We start from the raw sequence: 24,839 nt of genomic DNA on the forward strand, positions 1-24,839 counted from the left end.
CTGGTGGGTGTGGAAGAGGCTGACATTCCTTCTCCAGCCTGGAGGAGGTCTGGGGGAAGAACTCTCCTGAAAACTTAAAGTTACACCCTGCTAAAGGCCTTGCTCTGCTAGTGTTTCAGCCTCTGAGCTCACCAGACTGCTCTCAGCATCATCCTCCCCACTTTCCCCTACATTTATGCAGCAATGACAACTGATGTCATGGACAACCTGGCTGGAGAAGGGCCCTGAGTTTTACCCAGGAAGATGCTTTGCTCTCTGCCCAGTTGAGGAGCTTACCTGGTCTCTAAATTCCTGGGCAGACCCTAAGTCAGGTCCAAACATGTATCTTATTTCCCTCACACCTTTTCAACCTTCTTCTTTGCGTGTCTTCTCCACTTCATCCACTTCAGTGCCAGGAGAGCTTTATTGGAGCATCCATGCACTCTACTTCAGCATCTACTGGATCATAGGAAGAAATTCCCTTTGGCTGCTGGGTCTGGGAGCAAGTGCTGCAGGATCCTGAGATCTAGTGACTAGCTGGAGGCAGGAGAGAGGAGAGCGGGAGGAACAGCAAATCCCTGCTAGAGCCATCCACAAGGAGCAGCTGGAATGCAGAGCACAAGTATGCCTGGGGAAATTCCTTTTAGAAACAGGACTTTTTCACCTGGCTCAGCCTTGCAAAGATATGGGGAGATACAGGAGTGAAGGACACAGTCCTTTCCTTGCAAAACAAGGTCTGTGCATGCTCACATCTAGCCAGGAGCGTTACCTGAGCAGATCACGACTTTAATGGAGAGCTCCCATCTTCCCTATGAGAGTTCAGCTAAAGACCCTTTGCTCCTGGCCTGAGAGGGTCACAGTCATTCCACAGGCTCCCCCCAGGCAGGGGTTCCGTGGCTGGTGCCCCCGGCAGCAATCCTGCAGAGGCAGGGCATCTCCTCGGAGCAGGGTGTGCCATGGAGCTTCCTCCGGCTCCGCTGGGGTCAGAGGGTGGTGAGTCAGGCTGTGTGACTGTCACGCTCGCTCTGTGACTCAGACCTGCTGGTGGCCACGGCAGGCAGCTGGGTGACTGCAGCATCCCCGAGCAGCCCCGGGGAGGCAGATGAGTACCAGGGGCAGTGTCACCCCTTGCCTCTCTCCCTTTGCCTGCAGGCTTGGGGAAAGAATCACCCTAATGATCGTCGCTAATGAGCGTGCCTTGTTTCAACACACACTTGCTTATTCAAAGCATCTCCTTCACCACTCCCACTTTCTCCTCCAGCCTCTTCCTCCACTTTGAGAGTGAAGGATGGGCCAAGAAACAGCACACAATCGTCACAGTGTTGTTGGAAGCACCCAAGAGTGGAATGGCCTAAGCACAGCCACAGAAATTCTTTCTCGTTTTCCCTAAGCGTTTGTCGGCAATAAACCCCCATCTCTTCCCATTGCTTAACTGGAAGAAATAATGAGGAACAGCAGTGGTGATAGACCAGTTAACATTTCTCACAGCTTATGGTTAAACAGAGAATATTAAGCTTTGCACTACTCCCTGCACAGCTAAACTTCTGGGTGGTGTGGAGATCTAGACAGAAAATGAGTTCAGGAAGCGGACAAGTTTGTGGAGGAGAGCTCTCTTGGCAGCTATTTAAACCCATGGGCTGACTGCAAGTCTTTGCCAAAAAGTCCCTTGGCCAAACAATGGCACAGCCAGGGAGGGAATCCTGCACTTACCAGGTTATACTCTCCCACAAATATCTGCTCCTGCCCACAGCTGGAAGTAAAATAACGCAATAAACAGCTCTTTGGTCTCACAGCATACAACAGATGTCATGAAACTGTTGTTATTGGATCCCTTTGATCCAGCATTAACTCTCAGTCCTTTCTTTTGTTTTTTTGACTCAGTTTAACAATGAAGGACAATTTAGACAGAGACGGGATTTTTGCTGACTATTTTAAAAGCAAATTTAGTGCCACTTTATTGAAACATTAGTTCAGAGTCTTCAGCTTACTATCTACTTTGCTTCATATGGAGCGAAGGGCAGGGAATGAAAAGCCATCACATTGGAGGCTGGCTCCCAGAAATCACACATTTCTCTTCGTGCCGTGGGCAAGAGTCTCGACCTCCTTCATGAAGCGGAGGCACAGCTCCTCCTGCCAGGGCAGAGCCACGCACTGCACGGCCACGGGCAGCCCCACGGCTCCTTCCACAGCCTGCAAAAGTTAAGGACAGTGCTGAGTCAGGGCAGGCACGGGACATGGCAGGAAGGGAGGGCAGAGGAAGACAAGTGAGGGCACAGCTCCCAGGCTGGCAAACACCAGCCCTGCTGCACCACAGGGTACTGAAACAGTGGATGCGAACTGGGCTGCTAAACAAGCTCCCACTCTCATTAGGGGATGTAGACACGCCTTGGGACAATGTCCCAGAGGTGTCACTCTGCCAGTCATAATCTTCTGCTGAGGCTTAAGGTCTTTTCCTGCTGACCTCTTTCAGCCTCTTGTCCCAAGGGTCTCCGTAGTGCCCTCGGTAATGCTTCAGTTCTTCTTCGTCGGCTCTTGTGACAGTGCTGACCGGCACCACCCCAGCAGGGAAGTTTAACACGTTGTACAAATTGGTGTAGGAGGTCGCAGCTGGAATACAGAGCATGCAAAATGGCAAAATTTAATGTGCTGGGCCAGCAAAGACCTTCAGATGATAACTTGAGTTGCAGGAATTACAGGCTGAAGTTGCTGGTCCCAAGGAGGCCCTGAAAATGTGCTGCCTCAAAGGGACTTTTGATGGAGATGTTTGGATACCAGGGAGCAGAGAGTGACCTGTGCTTTCACCTGTCACTCGTGTGGAGATTAGATGTGCTCTGGGAGGGACCAATTCAGAGTCTGCATCTATCCCTGGGGAAAAATCCCAGCTATCTCTCCAAGATATTCCTGATGTCCAGGTATGAAACACCACCGTGGGGATTTTGGATCCCAAAAGGTCATTGCTAGAGGGATGGAGGACCCTGACTGTGTGCTGGAAGCTATAAAAAACCACCTTTTTCTGCAAGTCACACGCAATGAGCCTTCCTGCTGTTTGCAGGGTCTTGGGAAGAGTGAGAGAGCTGCATCCACAAGAGCCTGTAGCAAAGCTTACCACAGCTGTCCTCACTGCCACTCTCTGCTGCAGGAGTAGCTCTGCGGCTTTCTGCAGCAGAAAAACAGAGAAAACTCACCACTGAACAACGGGGACAGAGTGACCACTAATTGCTGCCCATAATAATCCAAACATCTGCAGCTCAGACGAGGGGTGGGTGTGGGAAGACCCACCCAGAGGCCTCTCCTTTGCTTTCTTCCACAGAGGGGAGAGCGAGCACCGTGCGTGGTTTGGGGAATGCCCAAGGGACCCAAGCATCCTGCTGCAGCTCTGCCCACAGATACCACCGTGGGTGTGTGCAGGGATTCCTCAGGGGACGTTACCAAAGAGCTTCCCAGCGTAGCCATGGTTGAAGGCTGGTCCCAGCACGGGACAAAGGATCACATCCAGCCTTAGCTCCCTCCATTTGGCAATGAATTCGGTGCGGTAAGCCTGGAAGGAAAGGCAGAGGAGGTGACAGAGGTGTCTGCTGGACAGCAGTGGTGGATCAATGTTGACAGAGAGGAAAAGGAAGAAGAAAGCCTTCCTGGATACAACAAAAAAATATTAAGGATAAAATCTGAGCTGTGCTTTGAAAGGGTCAAGGGATTTTATTCTTCTACTTTTAGGTTTCCTGTCAGAATACCATGTGCTGCCCAGACCTAGACATTAATGCTAGGTGTGTGTTTCAGAACTGATTTCTTTGAGTATTAACCCAGTCCTTTCTATGAACAGCTTTGTTTTAGAATTATATTGAGTGGAGATCAACAGCAGTTTGTTTAGATGACTAAAAAGTCACATTTCCTAAAAGCTTTGGTTATTCTGGTAGAAATATTAGAAGATATGAATCCAAAATACTTCCACAAAACCTTCTTTCATTCTCCATGAGGATACAGGTAAGGAAAGGAAGCAGCAAGAGACATTTGGGCAGGACATCCCCCACAATGCAGGAGGCACAGCTTCAGGATTGTACTGCAGCTCCAAGAGAGACCCAGACCTGTAGTCTGGTTTGGCACAGCTGTGCTGAACATCAGGCAACGAATGAATCCACGCTCAAAGAGATGTTCCACTTTGTCTCAGCAAACAGACATGGGTGGAACCACAGTATGGTTGTTTTTGCAGCCGTTTTCTGGCTACAGGGACACATCTGTCCCATCATGGCCCAGCCCCTGTCCTGCACAACCTTTTCACAGCAAGTTTTCTGTACAAGAATCTTCCAGCACTCTCACAAAAGATCTGGCCTTGGAGCTATTTTTTAGTCTGACCTCAATTTCCACCTGCACTCTGAGATCCTTCCTGCTGAAAGTTCAACAAATGAGATGTGTTTCCAGGAAACACAGTCACTGCAGCTAACCTGATTTTTTTTTTAAATTTTTTTTTCTGAGAGAAAAGCTGGTCACTAGCCAAAAGTTTTGAATCAGCTCTTGTTTGCAGTAGATGAAAACATGTGAATATGGTTTCATGGAGCTACAACAATTCAAAATATCTTTGAAGCCTTCAAACCTTCTAAAGTGTTTTCTTTTTGGCTTCCTTTGGGAGGGTTTTTTTTTTTTTTGGATGGTGGCTCTTTTTTGTGTGGTTTTTGTTGATTTGTCTGTCTTGGGTTTTTTATGTTTACTTGTTAGGTTTGGTTTTCTGTGGGGGTTTTTTTGGGAGTGGAAGAGGAATCTGTTTTCACCTTAAGAAAAACCCCATGCCCATTTCATTTCAAACACTCCCACCAGTGACCAGGCAGCTTTTTAGGAGTTTTTTCTCTACCCTATAATTTGTCAGACCAGAGTGCACATCCATGGAGTGACTGGCACTGATAAAGGCTGGTGGTGCAGGCTGGGGGGATGTTTCTCCTCATGGAGGGTTGTGAGGGTGTCCCAGGGAACACAGATCCTGCCTTGTGGGAGGACACCAAAACAGCCTCTTCAGCATTGCAAAACACCAGCTGAAAGAGGATACTCTCTATAAATAGACGGAGGCAGCGGAAAATACCAGAGAGGAGAGGTGCTATTTAAACTGAAGGACAAAAATAAAATGAGGATAAACTGGAAGGGAATAAAGAGCACAGGAAACATGAAGGTTTCCAACCATCAGAGCAGGGAGGAGAGGAGCCAGTCAATAAAAACAAATGCAAGCATAAAACTAAATTGGTTTAAAAGAGGAACTTGGTCAGTTTGCGGCAGCACTGGATGCAGTTGTCCAGGAAAAAACTTCCTGTCTGAGGTTCCTGATCTCAAAAGAGTTCATAAGAAAACCACCTAAGTCACAGAGTTCAAGAACACAATTTTGGACTCCTAATATCTCTGCTTGATAGTTCAAGCATGACCTTAGCTCATGACAATAACACCTAATACCTGAAATGAAGAATTCACACCAAGAGGCAGAAAAGACAAAATGAAGCCTCATCTTTAGTGGCTGTTCCTATTCTGCTTTTGTTTAGACAATGCAGGGCAAAGGAAGATGAATAATTTTCAACCCCAAGTCCATCACAGAGTGCAAAACAATTGCTTAGAAGCTTTGTAAACCTCTCACTATAGTAAGGAAAATAAGATAAAAGTCACATTACCGCCACTGCTCCATGCTGATCCCAGAGGTTTTTGGCAGATCTGGAAAGGTGGCAGAATTAATGAGCTTTGTGACTGTGGCAACAGAAAACAATTAAGAAAATGCCCAGACAGTCCATTTTTATGGTAACTGCATGACCCTTCTAGGAACAAGCAATGGTACCACCCAGCTGATTCCCCTGGTGCACACGTGCTTACGGGTACATCAAAAGAGCTTTTGTTAAAGCATGCCAGAAGACCTGGATAAAAATCAGTCTTCTAAATTCATTTGCTGTTGATGCCTTTTCCTGGTCTTAAAATCAAGAGGCATACACGGTTAGAAGGGGAAAAGGGATTTTACCTTGGTATTTATTCTTAAGGATCCTTAGGTGTACACGTCCAGGTCATATGCATCAAGATGTACCCCACCGAGTCTTTCCCTGTGTCTCTGTCTCTCTTCTTCCGTGTGTCGTGTGTGTGTGTGTGTGTGTGTGTGTGCCCAACATTGGGTATAACATTATAGGTTTTACTAATTAACATATCTATCAAAGATTCCCCAATGAGAAGTTCAAGTGAGCCCCCCCCTCCCCAAGGAACCTTCCCCTGGATGGTTCTATCTTGGTTTTCAGAATATGTTCTGGAGAGGACCTTGGGGTCTGGGGCACACTGATCCCTAGCTACGAAGCTTCTAAAATGTTTAGTCTCTTAGCTTAACAAACAAGTCCAAGAATGTAGGCAAAAAGCACTAGGAATACAGAAGCTGTAAAAAGGTATAACGGGTATAAAAGAAAAGGCAAAAATCTTCATGGCATCACTGTCAGTTTGGTGTGCCTGTGCCTCTTCTGGAGGTGCAGGTAACTCACACCACACCGCACGTGCAAGCAGAGACCTCTGCATTAACTTGGCATTTGATGCTGTGGGTACCACCTGATGGGGAAAACAACCCACATCTCCCTGTGCTGACCTCCATGGAGTCATCCCAGCTCTGTCACTCTGAGGATGCCTAAGCTCTTCAAACAACTCTGGCTGAACAGCCCTGGGTAAGCCGGTGCTGAGCCCAGCTGGTGCAGAGGCAGCACACACTCACCTGGCTCAGCCCGTGCCACGCAGCCCCGTGGCAGGGCTTTGCACACACAGCCAGCTGGCATCTACCTGCGTGCATGGGTGGGCACAGCCAAGCACATCCCCTTTCTCCAGAGCTACCTCAGAGTGTCTTACCCCACTCCACAGAGAGCGCTGAGGTCCCGGGCAATTCGTGGGTACTTTAGGAGGGAAGAGAAAAACTTGGGTTTAGTCAACAACAATGCAGCTGGAATAGCTGGCTACCCTGCGACTGCATTTTGGGCATCTGTCTTGTCCTAGCAGAAGTGGCTCTGAAGAACAGGCCAGTTCCAGTGAAGTGGGTTTACTCCCACATTATTTTACACGTTTAATCACAACAACCCATACAAATAAGGCTCTAGACCACATTACTAGTCCTGGAGAGCATCTTCCGGATGTGGGAAAGCTGTTTAGATCCTTGCTAGTGATATCCATTCTCCTGGAACTCATTGCTGGATGAGCTGTATGCTCACAGGTTTCCTGAGAAAGGATCATATTTCAACCTCCCCAAGCAAAAATGCCACAAAGGCTGTCAGACTCAATTGATAAATTCAGCCTGGGTTTAGGGATTAAATATACTTCCCTAGGAAGCCCATCAGGCACTTAGCATGAAGCAGCCAAGCATTCCTGGGTGGTACGATTTACCTTCCCGCACAAAGAACCTCCCCGCCTTGCAGATTTCATGCCACACAGGTGAGACATGCCCACACACTTACTATGGGCTTCAAAATAATAGCCAAGGTCCTTTTCACTAGAGCAGGAAGCCTGTAGGTGTTGAACTGGGATTTCAGGTTGGGATCCACGATGTCTCCTTTGCTGGAAGGGCAGAGAGTGAAAAAGTCAGGACAAGTCACCTGTACCAGAGTGATAGCAACAGCAGTGCTGCTCCCAAGGCAGGGTTTGTCTTGGGGGGGTGGTGCTAGAAGACAAAATCTGCCTGTTTCAATGGAAAACACTGAACAAGAGATGCTGAGGTGGAAATGCTCATTGCAGAAGTTACAGGTAAATCAGTATTTTACTGCCTGTGTCATCAGGGCCATAAAAGCTCTGGAGATCTTTACAGTGGTGCAAAGCACAGCCCTGGGCATGCCGAGGTGAGAGAGTGGCTGGGTGGGCACCCCCCATGTTACCTGTGCACGAGGACTGGCTGCTGCTCATGCTAAAGTCATCCTGCCAGAAACTGCTCCTCTGCTGCTCATGACTCGGTTTTCACCCACGATACAAACGCTCTGGGTGCAGCCACTGGCCTCACAGTTCCAGGTTTCACAGCCCACACCCCAATGGGGGTTTACTCACAAGCAGTCCACCAGGTGGGCGGCCCCATCCGAGAAAATCCCTCTGGTGAACAGCTCATCCACCACGTAGTCGATCTTGGGCGGGGCAAAGGGAATGAGCTGCAAGAGAACCATCCCTGTCCAACAGGCAGCAAAGGTGAATGACTCAGAGCCTTCTGTGAGCCTCCCTGCCTCACCAGTGGTCACCAGAGGTCAGTGAGAAGTGGTGAGAAATGTACACCTTCCTTTGCTGCTCCAGGACAGCAAGACCTCATTTTCATCTGCCTGCTGTCCTTTCCCATTTTCCTATCCAAGGCATTAACACATACTGGGAGCTGGCACAGGCTCCACTCCTCCACACATTAGAGAAGAATTCTTAGAAACTTCAAACCACCAATTTTTCAAATTAATTTGCATCGCTGGAACAACTCCCATATAGAAATCTCCACTGGTGGAACCACAGAAAAATGTAGGCTAAAAGAAGTCCCTGGAGGGTCAACTGCTCCAGCCTCCTTCCCACTTACCCACTAAGAAATCTGTAAGCTGTGTAAACAGCTGAGGGGTCATGGAAACTGTTGTGAGTTTGATATTTGCAGGAACACCAAGCATTATGGAAAAAACAGTGCTTGGGGTAACTTGGAGATATCTGAATATAATTATCACATCTGCTAGGCCAGAAATATAAGCAAGGTCACTCCAGTTTGGAAAACAAGCTGTTGCATTTGCCTTTCTCTTTTACAGGGAGCAGAAGCGGAGATGGAAAGTGATTTGTCCAGACTTTGTGAGGACCAGGGTAACAGCTCCAGGCAACCACAGGCATGGAAACCCACCGTGTGCCCTGCATCCTGGAGGAGCTTCCTTGTGTGCTGGACAGCCCGTTTCATGCTGGGCGAGGGCTGGAAGTAACCATCTCCTTCATAGTACCCGATGCGAAGAGGCTTTGAGCTGGTGTAAACCTGCGAGGAGAGGAGCCATGACTTGCAGCCAGGAGAAGCACAAGGTTGGACTGTTCCCAGGGCTCAGGGAGGCACCAGCTGAGCTCTCCTGGGTTGGGGGAATGGTGGGAGCTAGAGGGCTGGTGAAAAGCAGTGCTGTCCAGAACACACTGATCCTTGGTACAGTCTTTCCGACACCACCTCCTGCCTGCCAGCCCTGCTGTGTGGCTGCTCCTTGGGGGTCACTCATGCTGGGTGTCCCCTGTCCACAAGGATGTGTGTTTCCCTGGATCCTTTGCTATCTCAGGACATGAAACCAGATGGGAATCTCCAGAGATCGTTCTTTGTTGCTGGGCAGATGGAGACATGGGAGCGCCTCTGAGCCTTACCTCCTCATCAAAGGGGATGGGGGGCACGGTGGGGTCCAGCTGGAACATCTGCTGGCAGAGCAGCGCCTTCATGCACAGGGCCAGGCTGTCCACGTCCCTCGCCATGGGCCCCAGCATCGCCGTCACTGCGAGCACAAAGGGGCTGTCACTGCAGCCAGGTGGGCTGCTGCTGTCTCATAGTTACTGGTAGGGCTCCAGCATGGGGGAGTTTCAGGTCAGGGAAGAGGAGTGAGGAATGAGGGGAATGAGTGTAACGAGCAAGGAGGTCCAGCAGGGAGGATCTGTCAGAGCAGAGGCAGCCTAATGAGCCTAATGACCTCCTGGGCCAGGGTTCTGCAGGCACGAGAAGGGAGGGCTGCAGCCTTCTTGCCAATGCTGCCTGAGGGCAGCTGCGGCTGCCAGAGTCTCCTGGCAGCATCTCCAGTGAGACATCCCAGGTCTTTGGGATGCACATCTCACACCTCTCCTGATAGGCATTGCACTGCCTGGTTCCATTCCATCACTGCATTGATTTCATCCTGCTGAGGTTCAGCCAACACTGGCCACAACCCAGAACACAGCAAATGGTGCAAAATGTCGTAACAGGAGGGTGCTTTAGTAGGTCACTGCTTCGGCTGGCCATGAGGCACAGGGCACAGCAAGCACCCTTGCTGGCATCTCAATAGTAGGAGATGTAAGAGGCAGAGGTTTGACATAGTAACGTGTCATCATGGACTTACCTGACTGCATTCCTATGAGAGGAGAAACAGCTCCCTGTTTGCTGGGAACATAATGGGAGAAGCAGATTAGCAGCAGCTCTGTAAGGCAGGTCACCACGCTGAGCTGCAAACTTCCCATTTGCCCTCAGTCAAATCTAGACGGGCAAAAGTTCCCGCAAAGACTTGACACTTCCTAGGCTAGGAGGAAGATTTACATGGTCTGGAAGCTGCTAGGGACAGTATTTATCATCTCTTTCCCCTGCTGCAACTAATTCCTTATCTATGGGCAATCCGCCTCTGATAAACAGAAAACTCTTACAAGCAAAGCAAGGGCTGGGAAACATCTGAAAAGGAGATCATCCTGTAGTATTTGCTTTCAGCTTCTTGGCCAGGGCTATTAAAAACTTAGTAAGTCTTTGGTGTCATACAGATTGAAGTCATCTTGTGTCATTAATAGAGCAAGTTCAATGCTAACTTAACCCTGGGGGAAACCATGGGCACTACTACAAGTTTGATGCCCTGTGGGGGACACCTTGCAGCCTCCGCAGTGGGTGGAAGAAGAGGACAGAAGTGGGCACGTACCTGATCCTGTTGCCTGTGGGTTTGAGGCCACAGAGCCCGCAGAAGCTGGAGGGCAGGCGGATGCTGCCGGCCACATCCGAGCCGATGCCCAGGATGGAGCCTCCCCCCGCAATCAGAGCTCCCTCCCCACCCGAGGAGCCCCCGGGGCTCTTCTGGTGGTTGAGAGGGTTCAGTGTCTGGCCAAAGATGAGGTTGCTGCAGTCATAGCTGGGGAGAGGAAGATCAGCAGGTGAGTGAGGTACTTGTGCCTTTGCAAACCATAAACACAGGGCATAGAGCACCCGTGCAGGGATGGGTGTGGAATTAAGGTAGAATCAGCATGAAGTAGATTTGTTGAGACAGCTGAATCAGAGAAGAAAGAGGCATCAAATACAAGAGAAATCCTTTTAGATCCAAGTAAGGAGGCAATTAACGTGTGTGATTAGCTTGGATGGTGAGAGGCACGTGTCACAGTGTTCCCATGAAGGCAAACATGCCATTACTTTATCATGGTCTGCGGGATGTTGGTTTTCACAAAGGGGATTGCCCCCTGGTGCTTTAGAACCTGGACAATGACGCTGTCTTCTTCCTTCACTTGGCCCAGAAATTTCACCATCCCTCCGGAGGAGATGTGGCCCTTGGGGATGGGAAACAAAGCTCTTTAGGTGCAGGAGAAATGCTGTTTGGAGCTGTGACAAAAACAGACATAAGTCGTGATGCCTCTTGTGACACAGTTCCCATCTAACTTTTCTCAGAGGCAGAACAGGACCTGACTATCCCAGGGAAAACCAGATCAGAATAGGCTAGAAACTTCTGCAGAAAACAAAATTTTCATCAAAATTTTCAAAGGTAGGTTTGCTGGTCCCACAATACTGGATCCAGAACATCCTTGTCTGAGGGAATTCTTAGCCAGTCCTGATGAGGATGGGAAATCCTGGCCTGCTCCCAGACCCAAGGCAAAAGGCAGAGGAATTGGGGCTGTACCTTGCAGTTAATGTGGTCCTTGATGCTGATGGGAATGCCATAAAGCAGCCCCTTCTCCTTTTGCTTCTTCAGTTCCTGGAGCTGACCCTCACATCCATGAATGAAGTCTGTCACGCAGTTCACCTCCCGATTCACCTCCAAAGCCTCTCCAGAACAGAGAAGAGCAGCAAGACAGATGAGATGGAATGGATGGAAGGAGACATTACATATTGAGTTTTCAAGCTAAATTTTCAAGCTCCTCAAAACTTCAGCATTTATTATTCAGATCTTACCTATAAACTTTGGATGTTTATTTCTGAGATATTTTTCTGCCCTGGATCTCTGTCCTATGCATATTTGCCTGTAAGCCACTCTTCAGACATCACAGTACTGACAAATTTTAATCCCCAGTGTTGCTGGTTCTCTCAGCAAACGAGCTGATTTTTAATTTGAAAGTCCCACTGCAGGAGAGTCCTGCAGCATCTCTGCCATGCTGGAGGTATCACTCACTTTGTCCATGTAGGAGTAGAGGACACTTTCTGGGGACAGGGACCCCGCCTTCAGCTTCTCTACCAGCTCCACCATTGTCAGCGAGAGGATGTGTGAGGTCTGGGTGTCTGAGTTCTGCAATGGGTGGAAAATTGGGTACAGAGGGAGGAAAAAGACAGAAGAGGTTGGTTAAGGCTGCAGATACTCAATTCTAATATCTGCCCAGCCATCACCTTGAGTGGAAAATTTTAGGAGATATGCCCTGTAGACATGCAGACCTCCCACAGAGCACTGTGTGTGCTGGAGTGGGGAATTTGCTGACTGGGAATTTTCTGAGTCTTAGTTCATAAAACCAAAACAGGCAGAAAACTGTACCTTGATTGGAGAGTTGCATGAACCTGTAAGAGTGGTTTGACCTGTCTCTATTTACTCTTCTACAGGACTTCACTCCCCTTCAACTCACTGAATAGCAGTTTAACCAGCTAAAGTTTTACGAAATTTATCATTAACATGGAAAAAAAAGTGTGGGCTGTTTGCAACCTGTCTTCCAAGAAAAGAATAGCAGGAGGTATTTCTTAGGGGTTTAAGACAATTCCAAGGGACTGACCTCCTCAAATCCAGGTGCTTCTTTACCTGGGCATGGGCAGGAGGAAGTGGCTTTTGGTCACTGATGTGCAGATGTTGGAGGGACGTGAAGCCCTCTTGTACTTTGAGGATGATGGGGCAGACAGATCCCTATGGAGAGGCAGAGGTAAGGGGATGGGAGAGGAAAGGCTTGGCAGTAGGGATGGATGAGGAGAAAGGACACAGGGAGGTTTGAGGTGGTGATCTGATTGAGAAGGTCCCAAGCTCCAATCTTTCTTTCATCCTCAGGATTTCCTCAATGTGTCTGTATTGAGGAATACTTAATTTACACTGTCTTTTATGGGAGGGCCTTTTGAGACAATGGAGAGTGATGACCCTCAAAAAACATTGGGTTGGAGATGCTCCAAAACGTGCCTGTGCCCCAGCCACCATTCACAGAGGGACTGATCAGAGCTCCCCCATTTCTCTGGTTATCAAAATATAATCCCTTCCTCACATATACCCCAAATCTACCTCTTGCTTAAGCCTGCGAGCTGCCTTCTCCATCCTCTCCAGGGCCAGATCCTGAGACCTCCTTGCCTCATCCATCTTCTGCTGGACCTGCCTCCGTCCCAGCCATTTCAGAAGCACCACAGCTGCAGCTGAGCTGCAGAGCAGAGCCGAGAGGGTGCGAGGGTCTGCCCAGGATGGATCCAGGACCTGCCACAGTCGCTCTTGGGTCATGACTTGTCTCTCAGGTCCAGCTGCAGACACCTGGCTTTCACCTTCTCGTCGGAGGGCTGATGAATGCAGCCTCTGCGCTCGCCTGCTGCGCAGGATCAGCTCTGAAGCAGAGTTGCTTTAACAAAGTCCAGGAATGGACTTTCCAGACTGTGGACTTTGAAAGGGTCTGGCTGCTGGAGCAGCGTTGTGGGTCAGGCTGCAGAGCAGTGTGCTCAGCTTACTCAGTCTGGGGGCATCCCCAAGGCTGGGGTGTTCCCAAGGCTGTGTCTCTCCCAGCCAGAGGCTGTGGCTGTACCTGAGTGCCAGCAAAGCCCAGCTCTGTGCTAGCCCTGCTATACCCACATGTAATAGTTCATGAACACTTAAGCCCATTAACTAGAGGCGCTCAGCTGTCATCCCTGTTGCTCAGGCAGCCTCACCTGCAGCCCTGTGAGCCTGGGAAATATCGTTCTGCTTGTCCTGGGGAACCTCATGCAGGGAGAGAAACGGCCCCTGTGGAGAGGTGGGAGCACAGGAGAACCAAGAGAATGAAGGTGCAACAGTGACTCTGGAAGCGCAGTGTGGAAGGAACTATCTGAAGATGCCTTCAAGGAGTATGACTGCTCTGTATCATTTTCAAGCCCAGCCCCTTAGAAAAGTCATTTTCCAACCTGAATCAGAGATTGAGCACTTTTGGGAAATCCCCTCTGATGGATCCAGAGTCTGCTCTGCTGTTTTTAACCCATCCTCCAGCCAGCAGAATGCAGAGGAGCTGGACCATGTAGTCTTAGCAGCTGCCCCTTGCCACGGGTGCTCCGCCTGCCCAGGACTGTCCTGTAGCTCAATGCAAAAAGGAGAGGCTGAAAAAATTAAGCTTCTCTCAGTTCTCAATCATCTGCAAGCCCACAGGGAAGGGACAGGGGATGCCTCTGAGAGCTCATCGCCAAGAGGCAAGGCCACCCCCCTATATCTGGAGAGACGCTGGCTCTGCTCCAGGCAGCGGGGTAGCACAGCTTGTAAGGGGAGAGCATCCAGGGTAACCATTGCTCTCTGGTGGAGAGGTCGTGCTTGGGGACAGAAGCCAGCAGTCGTGCTGCTGTATCATTTTACCTTCTTGCCTGTTACAGACATGTCCCATGGGCTATTCCTGTGGCAGCAGGGAGGAAGCTTGGGGAAGACGTGAGACCTTGCAGAGAACCTGCTGACTGGAAAACTGAGGACAATCCTCCCTATTTGGACAGGGAGGGCAGCAAAATGAACCAAACAACTCAGTGTGGATGTCACCAACATCTCCCCACTGACTGGTCTTCACTGCCCCATCCCAGCCTTGAGTGCTTCAGTGCTGCCATTCACACCAACCTCTTGCTGCCCAGGCTGGGCTGGGAGCAGCCTGCAGCTGGCCCTTGTGGCAGCTTCAAGTCCCCAGAGCCACCCAGCAGCTCCGGCCCTGCCTGGTGCACTGTCCCAAGGTTGTGAGTTTGCTGGAGAGCTTTGCTCAGGGCTTCCAGTGAGGAATAATTACAGGTTCAGGTTCACTGGTTGCTGCATGGTTTGGAGTCCTGCACCCTGCCCACCTCTGTGCCAGGGAGAGAGTGATTAAGCTAACAGTGAAGTGGTGCTTGGCTCTGGGAGCAGAGGTGCAGGTGGCACTGCCTTTCCTGGGAAAAGTCCTCCGGGCTTGAATTTTAAAGTAAACATATAACTCCATCCAGCATTTTCTGTGTGGGCAGAAAGCACCTGTAACCCCACTGAGGCTCTTCTGGGCTTGGCTTTACATAGCATTCAGTCATGGGATGCCTGGAGCTCCCTCCCTCCTGTTCTCAAAGCTTGCTGATAAAGAATGGGGGTCCTTGGGAGCTGATTTCTCCGTGGCTGTGATAAACTATCCCAGCCCTTGAAAACACTCCATGCTTTTGCATGGCTCTGGTTTAAACTACAATAATACATTAAAAACCCAAACATTAATCCTGCCAGAGCTTTGTTACCATCTGCTTTTGACATCCCTGCATTGGGAAAACACTTTAGCATTGTGAAATTCCTTTCTGGAACACCCTTGGAAACCTGCCGGGGGCAGCCACTGCTGCCAATCCCAGTGCCAGTGGCCATCAGTGGCTGGAAAATCCTGCTGGAAAACCTGGCATGGGCTAAATGGGAGGAGAAGGTGTGCAGGGCAGGCTGTCTGCTGTCCATCTGACCCTGGCATGCTGCTCAATGCAGGCTTCAAACTGAAAGGGAGTGGATTTAGGTAAGATATAAGAAATTCTTTCCTTGGAGGTGGTGAGGTCCTGGCACAGGTTGCCCAGAGAAGCTGTGGATGCCTCATTCCTGGCAGTGTTCAAGACCTGGCTGGGTGGGGCTCTGAGCAATGTGGTCTAGTGGAAGGTGTCCTTGCCCATGGAAGGGGATTAGAATGAGATGATCTCTAAGGCCCTTTGCAACCCAAACTCTTCTGTGATTCCATAATCTCTCCTTCAGGCTGTGCAGGGTGCCAGCAGCCCTATGCTGTGGGAAGTGGGCCACAGCTCCCTCCATGCTTGCCAGAGTCTGCACGCAGGCTCAGCTTTCCCTTCTCACTGCTGGTCTGTGCTAGGGAAAATGCCAGATTTCATCCTCAGGGAGCTGAGAGCAGAGGGGAAAATCCCTGTTTCTACAGCACTCCAAGTAGTAGTCTCAGCATCTTGGACAGAAGACACCCCACACCCCAGTTTCCCCATCTGTAAGAGAAAGATCATGTTCTTGTATTTCCCTGGGGTGGTTAAAATCCACCCCAACCCCACACGCAAACACAGACTTGAAATAACTGACTCAGATAATAAGAAGTACTGTATTAGGACAATGATTGGAAGAGCTCCACCACATCAGAGCTCGCTTTGCTTTCCCCTCGCCCCCAAAGCCAGCAGCCAGCCCAGCCATCACTGCATCCTCACTGAGGGGAACAAGAGTCCTGTGGGCCACACCAAAGGATGGCCCACGCTGGTGTTAGCTGGGATCCTGCTCCGGCTGAGCGCCCGGGGCTCAGAAGAAACTGTTCTTCTTCAGGCTGAGGGTCTCCACCTCCTTCATGAAGCGCAGGCACAGCTCCTCCTGCCACGGCAAGGCCACGCACTGCACGGCCACGGGCATCCCCACACTGCCACGGAAAGCCTGTGGCACAGAGAGAGGGAGAGGGCTTGGGGACGTCCAGGGGAAGGGATGGGAGAGCTCGTGCTCCTGGAGAGCCTGGCACCACTCACCTTCACCAGGGTCCGGTCCCACCAGTCCTGATAGTATCCCTTGTAGCCCTTCAGCTCCTCCTCGTCCTCATCTGTCACCAGCGTGACAGGGACAACACCAGCAGGGAAGTCCAGGGCGTTGTAGAGCATGGTGTAGCTGACTGCCACTGGGAGAGAGGGGGAGCTTGCAGTGCCAGCCTGCGCAGGGAAAGCCTTCACCCCCCTCTGTGTACGCAGGATTCCAGCTACTGGGGCACTTGTACTGGGAACTCAGGGGCTGAGGGATGGAAGTCGCCCTTTGGCTCCCATTACACCAGGGGTGTGTTCCGGGTGCTCCCCGTGGGCTGGGCCGCAGCTGTCCTGAGAGCTGAGCTCTTCCTACTGCTGGCCAGCACCCTGGGGATGCAAGGGGAGGAGGAAGGCTGCTCATGGATACTGGCACAGTGCCACGGCAAAGGTCCCCTGTCGGTGTCCTACCTGAGAGCTTTGCAGGGTAGCCGATGCCGAAAGCCGGGCCCAGCATGGGACACAGCATGACATCCAGATTCAGCTTTTTCCACTGGGCAATGAATTGGTGGCAAAAGTCCTGAGGAGGAAATGTGCTGGTGGTCAGTGGGGTGGATGTACCGTCCCAGGGTGCCAGGGTGTCCAGCTGGGCTCTTGGTCCCTCCCTGGGAGCAGCCAACAGGCTACATCAGGCCTGATCCTGCTAAAACCCAGCAGTGCTTCGCTGCCTGGACAATATTCCTCCCAGCTTACAAAGCACCCTCTCCCTGGTAAACTGGAGGTGGGCAAAGACTGAGTGCACGGGCACATGGTGACTTGGGACATGGGCATGGGTCTTTGGAAAACCAGAAGGGAAATAAAAGCAAGTCTGATGATCTACATTTTTATATGCAGGTGTCAAAAATTCTGGTCTGATTTAGCATCATGAACTTGCCTACGTGTTGTCCTAACCTTTAAATGTGCTGAGAACTTGCACACCCAAGTGAGATCTGTTGAGGAGTGACGTGTTCCCACCTTACATCACCAGGGACCCAATAATCTCCTGACCTTGGTGAGTGCTGAATCTGCCCCTTCCCAAAGAGAAATCAAACAAAAACTATTTAACCCCAAACTGCAATACTTTACCTCGATTTCATGATGAAGACTCCAGACTTCGTCCACTGTGCTGTAAAAGGACACAAACCCAATGAAAGGCATCCTTCCCTGTGTATACACCTTTTTTCTGCCTTATGGGGTCCCTACCTCTTGGCATGATGGATGCATTAACCAGTGCTGAAGCAAACACCGTATTTCATTCCTACAGGCTTCATCCTCTTCCTGAGCAAAAGGCTGTGACCCCTGCTCTCATTCTCACCCTCAATTTAGAAACAGTTTTCCAAACCCAGCAGGGTTATGGTGTTGACACAAACTGCTCTCAGTTTGCTCCCACCCTTGCATTTCCTGCTTTGCATTCTCTCAGACACGTGCAGCTGCAGCAGTACCAATAACGTAGCAAACACTGCTGCAAAACAAATCTTCACACATTTGCTCAACCTCAGATTTACTCACTTTTCTTTCATGCTTCTTACAATACTTGAAAATCGAGGCACCTGAGCAGGAGAAAGTAAAAAAAAAAGGAAAATAATTTCTATGAATCCCAGCTCCGTCCTCTGAGACAGCTCAGTGACAAATACAAGCTATTTACTCAGTGTGCAGGGAGGACTTGCGGATTTTCCCCAAAGAGGGGAGAGAAGGAAGAGAAATAGCATCACTCCAGTTTGGAGATGTGTCTGAGCACAGCCAGGAAGCAATGCCCAGAGACTTCTTTATGAGAAAGCCTTACTGCAATGGGAGACAAGTTATCCACATATAGCTTAACTCTGTCTACACTAGAAAGAAATGGACCTTACGAAAGGTTTGGCAATCCAGGAGAGGAGAGTTTTCAGCCAGTGTGGTGCCTTTGCCAGCCAGAACAGCAGCCCCGTGCCGCCTTTCTCCATCTCCCCTTCGCTGAAAGGGAGAGGGGGGTTTAGCTGAGCAGTGGTAGGGAGCAATCACAGCAGATCAGCTTTTCCCAGGCCAACCCCTCTGAACAGCATATCTAGGTGACAAAAAGAGGTTTGCTCCATTCTGGTGGGCAACACTTGATTCTCACAGCATTTATAGGATATCAGCTCCCAGCCTCCTTCCAAAGCTGGAAACAATCCCAAAGAGAACCAAGGTGCAGCTGAATCGCTTAATGTTAAACCCCTACCCAGTGCCTACCAGCCACTACCTACATCCACTAGGTCTGCTACCTGTATCCAGATTCCAGCCAGACCCTAGGGAGGATTTTTATAGACAGGCACCAATCCCACCAAACCGTTCCAGGCCATACTTACAATTTCTTGACAAAGGATCTGCCTCCATCTGCAAACATTCCCCTGACACAGTAGTTAAAGACCACGCAGTCCACATTTGTGAGTTCAAAGGGCACCAGCTGGAAGGACAACAGAGGAAGGTATCAGTGGCACAGGCACTGTGTGGGACAAGCCATTGAGGGCTTGAAACAGGCTGAGCTGGGCTGAGGATTTCCTGACAAGCCCACAGGAAAACCTCCATCCTTCCCTGAAAACAATGTTTTTCCTTTTAGCAACAACTGCTGAGTCAGAAGACACAGGATGGGCTTGCCCCCCTGTCGAAGCAGCCCCAAGGCCCCTACCGTGTGGCCAGCCTTCTCCAAGAGCTGCTTGGTCTCGCGGACAGCGCGTCTCATGGCCGGGCTGGGCATGGTGAAGAAATCGGTTTCATAGTAGCCAATGCGGAGGGGTTTTGTGCTGGAATACACCTGCAGGGAGAGGGAGAAGCTGGCTGGAAGGGTGCCAGCGGAGCCAGCAGCACACCCACACCAGGGGGCGAGTCTGGAGAGCAGCATTTGCCTCGCCCACCCACGGGTCAGGTGTTCTCAGCCTGCAGCTCTCCCCAGAGACCTCTGGCCCCTTGGAGGTCCCCACCTCTTCATTGAAGGGGAGGGGCGGCACTGTGCTGTCCAGGCTGAACATGTCCTCGCTCAGGAGCGCCCGCAGGCACAGCGCCAGGCTCTCCACATCTTTTGCCAGTGGTCCCACTGCTGCAGCCACTGGAAGAGACCACAAGAGAGCATTCAAGGGTACGTCCTGCAAAACCAGGACCTCTTGGCATTGTTTTATCTTAATTTAGTATTGGCAACAGTTCCTCTTTAAGAATTGGGCAGGGGATACCCACAAGTGTCTTCCCACCCACAGGTCCATCGTTATGACCCAGAGCTGTTATCCATTAACATGCGCCCTGGCATCTCCATTTCATGATTTAAAAAAAAAATAAACAAAAAGCTTTGTCAATCATGACATGAGGACAACATCAGACACTCCCTTTGACTGCTAATTCCACCCCCACAAAGCAGTGACAGACAAGGCCACACCTTGTGGGTAACAGGTTGTGTTGTGGTTTATGCTACACAAACTGCTCCTCTCAGCTCATGCGCATTTCAGTTTCTCAGAATTCACAGTATGGGGGCAGCTCTCTGAAAAAATCCCTGAAAGGGAACCTGCTTCTCTCTAAAGGTTATGGAGAAAGTCCTCCATACCCAGCTGAGGATCCTTCTCACTACTGCCCTGCTGCTGCGGGACAGACATAACTCCTACCTGCCTTCTGCCCAACGACTCCAGCCATTACTCCTCTTTTGCTGTAAAGAAAAGAGACACAAAATACAGCAGCTGAGTAGTTTTCATTGAAGGGAAAGGCTTTAAGCAGTAGCAAGTATCAATTAAAACTGCAGAAGTGAAGGTTGGCAGAAGGAAGAGCCGAGGGGAAGCCCAACAGACACTCAGCCTAGGCCTGACAGATTTAGGCCCTGTCAGTCAGGAACAACCATCCCCTTAGCATGCAATTGGAGAGGCCTCCCCATCTCTGTTCTGGGAACCAGTGCTTCCCTTCATAGATGCCCCAGAAAATGCCCAGGCAGGGATAAACCAGCCCTTCCCAGTTCCTCCCGAGCTTCCCTGGCCCACAGGAGTAGGAGCATCCCAGCACAGTGGCTGGTGGAGTGGGTGTCACCCAGAGACATCGCTGCATTTCTCATAGTACCTGAGTCTGTTCCCAGTGGGTTTGATTGCACAGATCCCACAGAAGGCAGCAGGAAAACGTAGGCTCCCTCCTACATCTGTCCCAATGCCCAAGATGGACCCACCACCTCCTACAAGTGCTCCTTCTCCACCAGAGGAGCCTCCAGGGGTTCTGGTGTAGAGCAGAGGGTTGCACGTCTGACCAAAGATTAAGTTCTTGCAGTCATAGCTGGAGAGAGAGAGAGAGAGATTGCAATGAGGAATGCAGGTATCTGCTGCTGTGGAGCCTAGTCACTACTAGAAGACCTTGAGAAGGTAATCAGGTAGTTCACTAGTTGTTACACTGACATCATTTACTGTGGTGGTGAAGACCATGAGCCTTTTCCTGGTGGTCCCATGCTCTGGACTCAATAACAGCTAATTTCAGTGTCATTAAACCTATCCCAGAGAGAACCTCTGGCAGCACAATCCTCCTGGAAAGCCTCCCTGTTGAGGCAGTCTTGCGTGTCACAGGACACCCAAAGCTCAGCCCTTGCTTGAGACCAGGCCAAATGCCAACTGCAGAGATATTTACACTGGACTTCCTCAGAAGCTGGGGCAAAATCTGATAGTCCCCGGGGCAACCTCTTTGTGTGGCTTTTTTGAACTATGGTCGGTCATTGCCACATCACCTTAAGGAAGGCATTTCATAGGGTTTGGGCAATGGTCACCCACAGAGGAGCGCTGCCAGAGCTCACTTGGCAGGACGCAGGGACACTCTGGCTGTCCAGCAGAGCACACGTGAGCTCACCACATATCAGTGACACCAAGAGTGGTCTTGCCAGATAGAGAAGGAGGTTTGGGGGCAGAATAATTTGAGGCTGTTAGTTTAACTAGCTTCTCCTTCCATGAATATGTGTGTGCACTCTAGAGTTAATAGGATCATCTCTGAGACGTTAATTTAAAAAAAGATAAAAAGAAAAGTGATTTAAAACCACCCAGCATAGGACAGAAGGGCAACAGTTTCTCTCCTCTCCTCCTCCTCTTCTGCTTCTTTATTTCATGTGGAACTAGAGTTAATTTTCATCCTCAGTGTAAATGTGTTTACTTTTCAATGTGAAACTTATAGACACAAAGAATGGGGACCAGGTGTTGTTATATAAAAAGAAGTGGGAAATGAGAATGAGACCAGATAGAAACCCTCCCTCGAGAAGGGGAAGGGAGCACTGCTGCTATGCTGAGGGAACAGAGCACCCACCTACCTGATGAGGGACTGGGGAACATTGGTTTTGACAAATGGAATTGCCCCCTGTCTCTTGAGCACCTGCACCACCACGCTGTCCTCTGCTGCGGGTTTGTTGAGGTTTTTTATGAACCCCAACGTGGAATCATGACCCTGGGAAAAGAGGACAATGAGGTTTTCAGATGGAGGACTGCAGTTCTCCCTACCTCTGTACTTTTAGCTATACATTTAAGCACATACATGCACCTCAAACAACCCACCCATCACACACATGTTGATGGCAAATCTGAACACCCTTTGTTGGCTCACATGGGAGACAGGCTCCCCTGCCCAGGCAGCCCATCCCACATCAGCTAAGACAAAGTCAAGCCATGTGCTGAGGTCAAACCTCCCCCCACCACCAAACTTCAACCCACAGGGATTTCGGAATACAGGCGGAATCGTGCTGGCAGTACCTGGCAGTCGATGGAGTCTTTGATGCTGACTGGCACCCCATAGAGCAGACCTTGCTTCTCCATCAGCTTGGCTTTCCGGAGCTGGGTCTCGCTTTCCTGCAGGAACTCCGTGATGCAGTTGGTTTCTGTGGCGATTTGGAGGGCCTTGGGGAAAGCAGGCAAAGCCCACAGGTGAGTCACAGCCCATGGTGCTGCACAATGACCTCTGTTCTGCCAAGGACACCTGCCTCTTCCCCCTTTTCCACCTCCCCATCTAAGCAGTTGGTATCAGGGCAGCCCTTACTGATACTTTTCAAGCCATTTTCATGCCAAACTCCAAGATTATTTCTGGACACAGGGGGGCCATAGCACCAGCTTGTGCTTGATGAAGGGAGGTACTCAGCTCAGATGAATACCACGCACTATTCTCTTGTTTGAGCTTCTGGGGTGGCACAAATGATAATCCCAAAGAGGGAACCCAGGAAGTGATCAGAACTTTATGGCAAAAGTAGAGAATGAACATGAACACTGACTTTTTGAGGTTTAACAATCCATTTGGAGACGGAGGGGTGACAACAGCATTCTGCATCTTCCCTACAGGCATATCTGCCCTAGGGAAGGGGTGGGCTCTCCCAGAAAGGTATGGGCTCTGCAGATGCTGCTTGCTGGTCCTTCTTCCTCCAAACCAAGCTGAAAGCTATGGCAGCCAGGTGCCCAGCTCTCTAACCATTCACAGAAAACCACACAAGGGGCCATCACGTACCAGTGAGCAGCGACAGCTCAGCAGCATTTGAGCCCGGTTTGAACCTTGTGCTAGGCTCCTCCCAAAAAAAGCCAGCCCCACCGTGGGTGAGATGCTGCCCCGCCACCCTTGCTCCTCACCTTGCCCACATAGGCATAGAAGACGTGGTCCGGAGGGAGGGAGCCATCTCGGAGTTTCTTGGAGAGCTCCGGCAACGGCAGAGAGAGGATGGAGACCATGTTCACAGAAGGATGCTATGGGAAAGGTTGAACAGGCAATGTCACACCTCTAGTTCAGCTGATGGCTTCCTCCTTTCTCCTTGGTGCCCTCTGTAACTCACCCAAAAAATATCTGCCATTTAGTCGCTGAAGGACCACATCCTGCTCTACCTGACACCACTGAGCACAGTGTGAAACCCTCAGGGCCAGTACTGGCCTGGGCTTTCTCAGCCTTTCTTCCTGTTCAGACCAGTCACACCAAGCACCTGCTAAATAAATTAAAGCCTTTCATGCAGCCTTATTCAGATAGGTCATGGTTAGGCCTGGGGGAACAGCTTAGTGCAATGCTCTTGCTGAATTACAGTGGGAGTTGGTGTCATGGTTATAAACATTGTTCCATCAAGGAATGAAACCAGAACCGGAGCCAGCTCTTCTCGCACCACCATGATATTTGCTCAGGGAAGTGCAATAACCAGGGAGCCCCTTGGCTAGTCATTTTTGGGTCAGCAGAGCTTTCCTCACCACCTACTAAACACCATGAAAACCACATCAAACCCCACGCCTCGAGCTGGACTCTGAACCTGAGCGAGTCGGCCGGGCTGCCTGCCGGGATCTCGGGGCACCACCGCATCCCTGCCTGCAGCCGCGGCTGCACTTTGGCCTGTGCTGATAACACATCGCCTGTCGCCTCTTCCTGCTGCCTCCTCAACCAGCCTGAGCCTTCCTCCCCGGCGACGGGGCCGGGAAGCTTTCAGACAGGGATTTTCCCCTCCTCGCTGCCTGGGACTGTTACCGAGATAACGGGTCGTCTCCCGCTGCCCCAGACAGCGTTTCCTCCCCATCCCTGCGATCGCCGCGATGCTCAGGTGTACGCGCACACACTGACGTAGGGAAAATAAATAATGACACTAAATCCCCGCGGGTCCATATAAGGAGCCGGGAGAGCACCTGACAGCCGGGCGAGCAGCTGCTCCTCGCAGGGAGGGCGGCACAGGGTACGCGACGGGGAGGGGGCCCAGGGGAGGAGCTGCCGCCGCGGGGATGGAGCAGGGGCCGCGGCTGCCGGCACTCACTCACCTGCTCCCGAAAACGCCGCGCCGCCGCCTCCATCCGCACCAGGCTGCGCTCCTGCCGCTCCTGCGCCTCCGCCACCTTCCTCCAGAGCGCCCGGCGCCGCCGCCATCGCAGCAGCAGCAGCAGCAGGGCCGAGCCGCCGAGCAGGGCGGGCAGCGGCACCCGCATGGCCGGGCTGCGGCAGCGGCACCCCGAGCCCCGGCACCCCGAGCCCCCGCACCCCGCTCGGCCCCGCCCGGCTCGGCACGGGCACCCGCCCGCCGCCCGCGGGGAGAGCGAGGCAAAACCTGGGCGGGATTCCGAGCCGGACAGGGATTTAACCGGTTTGCTGCCGTGCGAGCGCCGCGCGGGCAGGGAGAGGGAGGTCCGGGAGCAGGAAAAGCTGCTGGATGACAGCTCGCCCCTCCCTGTGCTGGGTGGTCTCTATCTGATAAGGTTTATTTGGTTTTGCCGTTCGCCGAGGGAGGGTTCGATCTCCCCGTAATTTTTCAGCCCCTCTGGGAACAGTCTTGGCTTGGAGGATCGAGGCAGCACGGGAGGGGAGTCCCAAAGGTACCCGGCTCTGGTGCATTTCC

General features: G+C 51.0%; 2 protein-coding genes across 2 annotated transcripts; both read right to left on the reverse strand.

Annotated features, from left to right (window-relative positions):
- Positions 1-1,906: 1,906 nt before the first annotated feature.
- LOC121665820 (vitamin D3 hydroxylase-associated protein) lies at positions 1,907-13,599 on the reverse strand. Its single transcript, XM_042030611.1, has 15 exons — positions 13,107-13,599; positions 12,030-12,143; positions 11,541-11,684; positions 11,060-11,193; positions 10,578-10,784; positions 10,017-10,057; positions 9,298-9,422; positions 8,804-8,929; positions 7,996-8,093; positions 7,416-7,515; positions 6,817-6,860; positions 5,622-5,661; positions 3,409-3,517; positions 2,441-2,586; positions 1,907-2,169 (listed from the first exon to the last, which is right to left on the reverse strand). The coding sequence occupies exons 1-15, from the start codon at positions 13,314-13,316 to the stop codon at positions 2,041-2,043; spliced, it is 1,767 nt and encodes a 588-aa protein (XP_041886545.1). The 5' UTR covers positions 13,317-13,599; the 3' UTR covers positions 1,907-2,040.
- A 2,501-nt stretch (positions 13,600-16,100) lies between these two features.
- Positions 16,101-24,617, reverse strand: LOC121665821 (fatty-acid amide hydrolase 1-like). The gene is made up of 15 exons (XM_042030612.1): positions 24,268-24,617; positions 23,113-23,226; positions 22,252-22,395; positions 21,816-21,949; positions 20,597-20,803; positions 20,155-20,195; positions 19,486-19,610; positions 19,194-19,319; positions 18,874-18,971; positions 18,403-18,502; positions 18,062-18,102; positions 17,639-17,678; positions 16,985-17,093; positions 16,529-16,674; positions 16,101-16,439 (listed from the first exon to the last, which is right to left on the reverse strand). The coding sequence occupies exons 1-15, from the start codon at positions 24,430-24,432 to the stop codon at positions 16,311-16,313; spliced, it is 1,719 nt and encodes a 572-aa protein (XP_041886546.1). The 5' UTR covers positions 24,433-24,617; the 3' UTR covers positions 16,101-16,310.
- Between the last annotated feature and the right edge of the window lie 222 nt (positions 24,618-24,839).

Source organism: Corvus kubaryi, unplaced genomic scaffold (assembly GCF_017639235.1).
Source record: "Corvus kubaryi isolate FWS band 111438036 unplaced genomic scaffold, C.kubaryi_AGA036_p1.0 37334, whole genome shotgun sequence".
Classification (NCBI taxonomy): Eukaryota; Metazoa; Chordata; class Aves; order Passeriformes; family Corvidae; genus Corvus; species Corvus kubaryi.

Coding starts and splice junctions, on each gene's coding strand:
- LOC121665820 (XM_042030611.1), bottom strand. CDS start 13,316: ATGACCCAAGAGCGACTGTGGCAGGTCCTGGATCCATCCTGGGCAGAC. Junction 11,194..11,540: donor AGGACCACATTAACTGCAAG/GTACAGCCCCAA, acceptor CCCATCCCCAAG/GGCCACATCTCCTCCGGAGG. Junction 5,662..6,816: donor AGCGCTCTCTGTGGAGTGGG/GTAAGACACTCT, acceptor CCACCTTTCCAG/ATCTGCCAAAAACCTCTGGG.
- LOC121665821 (XM_042030612.1), bottom strand. CDS start 24,432: ATGCGGGTGCCGCTGCCCGCCCTGCTCGGCGGCTCGGCCCTGCTGCTG. Junction 20,196..20,596: donor CCCACTGGGAACAGACTCAG/GTACTATGAGAA, acceptor TTTTCTTTACAG/CAAAAGAGGAGTAATGGCTG. Junction 18,103..18,402: donor CCTGGATTGCCAAACCTTTC/GTAAGGTCCATT, acceptor TCTCCTGCTCAG/GTGCCTCGATTTTCAAGTAT.